Source organism: Electrona antarctica (assembly GCF_951216825.1).
Source record: "Electrona antarctica genome assembly, chromosome: 2".
Lineage (NCBI taxonomy): Eukaryota > Metazoa > Chordata > Actinopteri > Myctophiformes > Myctophidae > Electrona > Electrona antarctica.
In genome coordinates, this window is record NC_136807.1 from 34618991 (window position 1) to 34626490 (window position 7500).

Genomic DNA, 7500 nt, shown 5'->3' on the forward strand with positions numbered 1-7500 from the left:
TTGAAATACGCACGCACGCACGCACGCACGCACGCACGCACGCACGCACGCACGCACGCACGCACGCACGCACGCACGCACGCACGCACACACACACACAGTATATTTACTGTAAAGAAGGCATAACACAAAAGCGACTTTGAGAACTTAAGTGCTATATCTCAACCTTGTGTGGATCAGGGCCCACTTGGAAATCCCCAAGTGTCTGCGGCCCACCCATCTGACCACTTAACGTGTGCATTTTCACAGCATATAGGTTATTTAAATCAGTTGATTGTGTTCCAGCTTGGATCAAAGGAACTAACATAGTATACATTAGCTCTTATATATTGGAATCACATTGTAATATTAATGTTATATTATAATTAAAATCTTCAGTGTTTTGCCAGTTATTTGGGGCTCCACTTGTAATACTTATGTCCACTTGTGTACCCTCGCAGCCCAGATCTGGACCATTTTGAACGTTAATAACTTTAACCCCAGCATCCATATTCTGGGGGCACAGTAGCCAAAAATAAAAGTCGTTAAGTCCCAGCAACAGGGTGACCTACCAGCGTCTTGTAGTCAATCTGCTGTCGGATGAGCTTGTCCTCGCTCAGGGAGTAACGCGCCTCGCCCGTGATGGCGTCTATGGGCCCTTTCTCCATCTGCTGCTTCATGGCACAGTACAGCATGAACAGAGGCTCTCCTGCACACTCCTGGAGGTGGGGCGGAAGGAGGGGAGGGGAGGGGGAAAGAGAGAGATAAACGTTACATTTCTCAATTTCTCTGTGATTCACAATGTGGACACCGCCTCCCACCTGATGCCGTTTCAAAGTGGACCTTTGGTCGGACCTGGTCGAGGTAGACGGCTGCCGCCACCCAGAGCCTGGTTTTGCTTGAGGTTTGATTGACTGGTTGATTTATTATCAAGCATTTGTCACACACTCGTACAAGCAGCTAAATGTTATTGTTGCATGTTCTGCAAAACTGTGGTAATGCAGTATACACAAGGTAATAAAAAAGGCTATTATATAATTTATATATAAAGAATGCATAATGCATAATATGTACAAGACGGTGTACACACCAGGTACTAATTGAGTACATTAGTGCAAGTAACATTGATGTCCTTTTCATTTGGCGTCTGTGTTGTCAGCTGTGTTCATTACATTCATTCCTCCTCATTATCATTCACAGCTTGTTTCCGTAGTTGAAAAACAAGGCATGCAACAGCCAAAAACTTGGAATGTTCCACAGAGCCGTGACTCACCACTTCAGCATTAAAGCCTGGTCCCCCAACTGCGTTCCGACTTGCCAAAAATGCTAATAAACAGCTTACATTTCTCAAAGCTAATAGTGAAGCATTCCCTCAACTCAACCGCTAATAACCTTTCAAATTAATTCACTCCAAAGTTCAGTACAATTTCCACTGTCTAGTAAGACAGTGGTTCTCAATCTTTTTTCAAACAATTTCAAACAATACTCAAGGACCACCACACCCTGCCTCCCCACAACAATTAGAATGAAAGCGGCATAATACAGTATTTCTAAAATGTCTTAAAGCCGGATTTATACTATCGGCTTAGTTGCAGTTTGGTGTCACGCACTGAAAATAGGCAGTGAGCTTGTTGATTAACTATGTTGGGTGCACGAACATGGCACGCAACAAAGTATTGTCAAGCCCTTAAAAGTCATTACTTAAATATCATTTGTCTCAGTCTAGATACTTTGACACTGAAGCCTGATTTCTTCCAGATACAAGGTTTCCGCCTGACAGCGACAAAATAACAATGTCGTCCTGCAGGTTTGAGAAAACAAATCAGATTTGCCTGCAGTCTAAACAAAGTCTAAGACCATAGATAGCAACCGCACGAGATAGTTTTGTAGCAGCATTTTGAAGCAGGTCAAGGCCCCCATGTGACTCATGGTGAAGTGCACACCATTCCACCAGCCTCTGGCACGCTGGCATAATGTTAAAGATGCAATGACACGAGTTCAAGTCAAGTCCGAAAAAGTTTGATATTGATTTCGAACATCATTTTTATTCAGACAGACGGTACAAAACTTGGTGGAGCGAGTGAGGGTCTAACCCTTCCCCAGCACTCTGCTGTCTGCTGCATTGTGATAGGCTGAGCCTGTCCTTGGGCCATGGGTGCACTAATGCGGATGCATTCCACAATGCTAGCTTGTTTGCATGTCAAAGGTTCTGCACCGGAGATTTCACACTGAATGTTTGCCATCCGCAAATAAATACCTTGCTGAGATCCAAAATACTTTGATCTCCAAGGGGAATTACTTGTATGCAGTAATATCAGGATAGTTAGCTAGTTAGTTATTTGTCCTATCTGCCCTGCCCTGTGTTACAAAGCCTAAAAGGCAAACACAAATGTTATTCTTATTGATATGTTCCAATGGCAAAAACACCCTGTCTTCCTAACTCCCTTCATACAACCCTGTTAAAAACACCCTGTCTTCCTAACTCTGTTCATACAACCCTGTTAAAAACACCCTGTCTTCCTAACTCCCTCCATACATCCCTGTTAAAAACACCCTGTCTTCCTAACTCCCTTCATACATCCCTGTTAAAAACACCCTGTCTTCCTAACTCCCTCCATACATCCCTGTTAAAAACACCCTGTCTTCCTAACTCCCTCCATACATCCCTGTTAAAACACCCTGTCTTCCTAACTCCCTCCATACATCCCTGTTAAAAACACCCTGTCTTCCTAACTCCCTCCATACATCCCTGTTAAAAACACCCTGTCTTCCTAACTCCCTTCATACATCCCTGTTAACGCCAAAGGACTCGCTCCATCTGCTTGGAGGACATGTTGACATCAACATTATATAAAAGAACCCTTCCCATTTCTACAACTCCTCTCCTTCACTTTGTCATTCCTCACTCACTCATTCCATCACAGCCACTGTGCACGTGACAAGAAATCCCTTCTGTTTAACATCTAGTGAGGTTTTATTAAGGTCATGGATAGTGAGAGCTCTCAGACCAACCACGGCCTACACGTCATCTGATTGGCCAGGTGTAATCATTGTCAGGCTAGACATGGCTCAGTTAAAGCTGACATCCAAAGGCTTTATGTCTCTCTCTCAACCGAGAGAGACAACAACGTCCAAACTACAACAAAAAGTTGGTAGCGTGTCGAGTATCCAGTCCAGTTCTTCAGATAACTTTATTGACATTGTCAACCAGTCTAAATGTCTCAATGGAAGAGTAGGGGGACCACCTCCAACCACTGCAGATGTGGGTTGTGGGCTACTTATATTCATATCGTATTAACATTCTCTCCCATACAGATGTTCTATTCGTTACGATAATGACCCAGATTGTAGCTGCAAGGCGTGCGTTTAGTGAGGTTAAGGATCTGGGAGCTTTCTCTCTCTCCATCCTCCTCTCCTCCTGCAGATGAATCATCCCTCCATCCTCGACCCCCGCTGTCATCCGTTCTCCACCTCACCTCAGACCCCCGTCTTCTCTTCTCACTCCTCTCTATCAGTCACCCCTCTCCCCCCCTCTCCTCCGTCGTCTTGGCCATATGCTGCTAAGCGTGTCGTTAGCATCTGGGCTAATTAGGCGGACAGCTGCTAACGAGACAGAACCCCCCCACCCCCCCTCCAACAACAACAACCAAGAACAACAACAACAGCCACCTCCTTCAGTGCTCGTAGCGGCTTCATTAATGGCATCCCTCTGTAATAGCACGGTTCCTCCTAGCAATGGAGGAGGCAAGGTGATGTTGAGGGGCAAAGGGAGAGACAGGGAGAGCAGGGAGAAGAGCGCACAAGGCTGTCGGCACACATGCACGCACACAAACACACACACCCTCAGGCGAGGCTAACAACCTCGAGGCAGGAGAGGAGAAATAACGACATCCGAATAAAGAAAAGAAAAAGTCAAGCCTGAATTTATATCTCAGCTTATGCCGGGAGAATAGCCGATCGCCAAGCTCACAATGTGGCATGAAAGAGGCGGGTTGTGAGTTTGGCGATCTGCTCAGCTATGAATTACGCACCAGGGCGGCGAGGGGAGGGGGTGATCAGCGCCAAGGAGACGTGAAATGGAAACAAGGCAGGAAAACGAGACGAGCGGAGCTTGAAGAACGGACACAGCAAGCGTACCGACTAACGAAAGACAGGATAAATGTTTCAAGAACCTCAAGGGAAATAACTTCCTCACACTGTACTGTTATGAGCCGCTGCCATTTCTCTCTCATAATCTCCTGACTATATTTGGAGGGCGTATTTTGTTTGCCAAGTTGTTCTTAAATGAACTAAAGCTGACACATTAAAGAGACTTTAAATCTCATATCTTTAATCTGCATCCTCAGAGGAGAAGGTCTTTAGTACTGGCACTGTGGCAGTAAGACAAAACAGGCATTGAGAATAGTAACACTGCTGCACAGTGGCAATGTTTTATACTCTCGGAGTTGAGAGTTCATTAAATATATATATATATATATATATATAATTGCCGGCTAATATATATATATATATATATATATATATATATATATAATTGCCGGCTAGCTCACTGCATTTGTTTTTACCGGGCTTAAGTGAGTTTCAAATCATTATAACGTTATTATTAAAACGTAATTAAACATAAATGTATACAGAAAGTGGTTAAAATTTAGTCTACAACTGAAAACTAGAATGAAAGAATAAATAATTAGCACCCGTGTAGAGGGGAATAGGCTAAGAAAACATCAACAATTCAAAAGAATGAGGAAGAATGTTATGTGTCGGTGAAGTGGATACTCAGCTGAATAAATATTGTAGTGTGCTGTAAGTTTGATCTAACGCCTGATTTATACTAGTGTCTCGCACCAAAAACAATAAAGCCGCTCCACAAGCTCACATCGCATCACAATGTGTTTTAGATCTGCTGACGCCATATGAAGCAAAGTATAAATCAGGCTTAAATTGTACACATTCACACACCGATGGTGGGGGCAGCCATGCAAGACACCAAGCTGCTCATCAGGAGCAGTTGGGGGTTCAGTGTCTTGCTCAAAATTATGCAGTAAAAGTACAGGAAAGCCTGAAGTGTTGCTATGGCACATCGATTCTGTATGAGAGTGGTATCATCAGAACAGTCAATGGATCAAATTCAAGTCATGTATATAGGGCAAATGCAACGAAAAAGGTCAAGACTTTAGTGGCCTTACCTTGAGGAACTTGTAAAGCAGGAATGTGAACCAGTTGGTGAGCATCTTCTCTGCAACCGACTCCGTTCTAGCAGGAAAATGAGTACAAGATGAACACGTGAATTCAAAAGATTCCAATAAACAGCTTTTCCGCTTCCTGATATGGCTGTGCGAATGTCTTGTGAAAGCCTGTCAAGAATTGAAAGCATAACAATGTTCTCAAGTCAGCGCTAATGTCTCATAATCATCGCTGTTGGGCGGACAATCTTGTACTGCATGTACATGGAGCCAAATAACCTGTGCTCCAATGGATCCAATGTAGTTATTATTTAGTCACAAGCTCGTGTTAATAGTCTTGTTAAATATTTATAAACCTCACACACAGACAGACTTACATGACATGCCCAAATTATACGGAGAGCAGTTTGAACGTGGTGAAGCAAAAATGATAAGCTGGACGTCACCGCTTTGACAGCCATGCTACAGATCGTGGCTGTCAGGCATGCAACCTCGCATCTCCAGAATAATCTTGTGAATCCATGCCCTACTTCAGGGGTTCTCAACCTGTGGGTCGCGACCCCTCGGGGGGTCGCCAAATTATTTTAGGGGGTCCCCAAATTATAAAAAAAAAAAAAAGAGCTTTATTTTATTTATTTTTTCACGATTTTTCAAAAATAGCAGACCTACAAGCTCGTAGCGCGCCACTCGGTGGCGCGCTATGAGCTTGTAGATCTGCTATTTTTCAATAGCTAAATTATAACAATGCTTAAAACACCAAAAGGGGTTCCCGCCCAAAATGGTTTAAGGTTATTGTAGCAGTCAATTTATATTGGGGGTCGGGAGGGGGCGGGGCGGGGGTCCCGAGACATTGCCAAAGCATTTCCGGGGGTCCCCGGCCAAAAACGTTGAGAACCCCTGCCCTACTTCATCACACTACACTGTCACACAAAAGTAGCAATGTCTACAAAATAGTCGATCTACAAACTCACAATATGTCACAGAGCTTGTAAATCTGGTCTTTTAAAAAGTAAAATAAAGTGAAACTGAAAGTGGTTATGTCCGTCTTTGGGCTTTATACTGTATACTATTGAATGTCATGTATTTACAAGAACTTGTTACTAAATATCTAAATACAAAATTCTGAAAATTAACGGTTTTGTGTATACGAGGTTTCCACCCGACAGCGACGAGATGCTGTATTGTGTCTGACGCTACATTATGCATTAATTCACTCTATTACATAGTCAGAGCATGGTATACGTTATGCATTAATTCACTCTATTACATAGTCAGAGCATGGTATAAGTTATGCATTCATTCACTCTATTACATAGTCAGAGCATGGTATAAGTTATGCATTCATTCACTCTATTACATAGTCAGAGCATGGTATACGTTATGCATTCATTCACTCTATTACATAGTCAGAGCATGGTATACGTTATGCATTCATTCACTCTATTACATAGTCAGAGCATGGTATTGGTATAGGCTGCATGTCAGCCGTGCTGCTTACCTGTCTATCTGCTTACCTGTCTATCTGTTACCTGTCTATCTGCTTACCTGTCTATCTGTCTTACCTGTCTATCTGTCAAAACATCTGTCAATTATGTCTGCATGCATATACAGCATACCTGGCTGTTTTCTCTCTGTGTGCGAGCGTGTCTGTGTGTGTGTGTGTGTGTGTGTGTGTGTGTGTGTGTGTGTGTGTGTGTGTGTGTGTGTGTCTGTGTGTGTGTGTGTGTGTGTGTGTGTGTGTGTGTGTGTGTGTGTGTGTGTGTGTGTGTCTGTGTGTCTGTGTGTGTGTGTGTGTGTGTGTGTGTGTGTGTGTCTGTGTGTCTGTGTGTGTGTGTGTGTGTGTGTGTGTGTGTGTGTGTGTGCGTGTGTGTGTGTGTGTTCGCGCGTGAGCGTTGTATGGCTAAATGTAATACTATTGTTCACATAATTATCATCGCTGTCAGGCAGAAACCTTGTAAACGACGCCTTGCCATTGTGTATTTTCAAAGATTTTGAAAGTGGAAGTTGTTAAGTGTGTCTGTGGGTTTTATAAATAACTGAACCAATGAAAAGAGGTTATGGCAAAAATAACTACTTTGGATCCACTAGAGCACAGGTTCTTAATACCACAGTAAGAGTTTTTTTTTTGCCATAGGAGGTTTCCCATGTCCAACAGCGACGATCAGAGCATCTGCTAAATGCCTACATGGCGAATGGTAATGAGTGTTTTACTGCAGGCCCATTACCTCCTGAGCAGCAGTTTGGGGTGGTTCTTGCTCTCCAGGTTCTTGTCGATGAGGTCAGACAGCAGTTGTTTGAGGACCCCGGTGGCGTATTCCAGCTCTCCCTGCAGGGCTGT

General features: G+C 43.5%; 1 protein-coding gene across 1 annotated transcript in view; it reads right to left on the reverse strand.

The window, feature by feature from the left end:
- The window catches only part of LOC306917440 (plexin-A1-like), a 240816-nt gene that overhangs the window by 16304 nt on the left and 217012 nt on the right, over window positions 1-7500 (reverse strand). The window contains exons 18-20 of the mRNA XM_079495664.1: window positions 7388-7500; window positions 5166-5232; window positions 552-698 (exon numbers count right to left, since the gene is read on the reverse strand). The exon at window positions 7388-7500 is cut by the window's right edge and continues 46 nt beyond it. Of these exons, the coding sequence (XP_079351790.1) occupies window positions 552-698; window positions 5166-5232; window positions 7388-7500 (327 nt within the window). The remainder of the gene's footprint in view (window positions 1-551; window positions 699-5165; window positions 5233-7387) is intronic.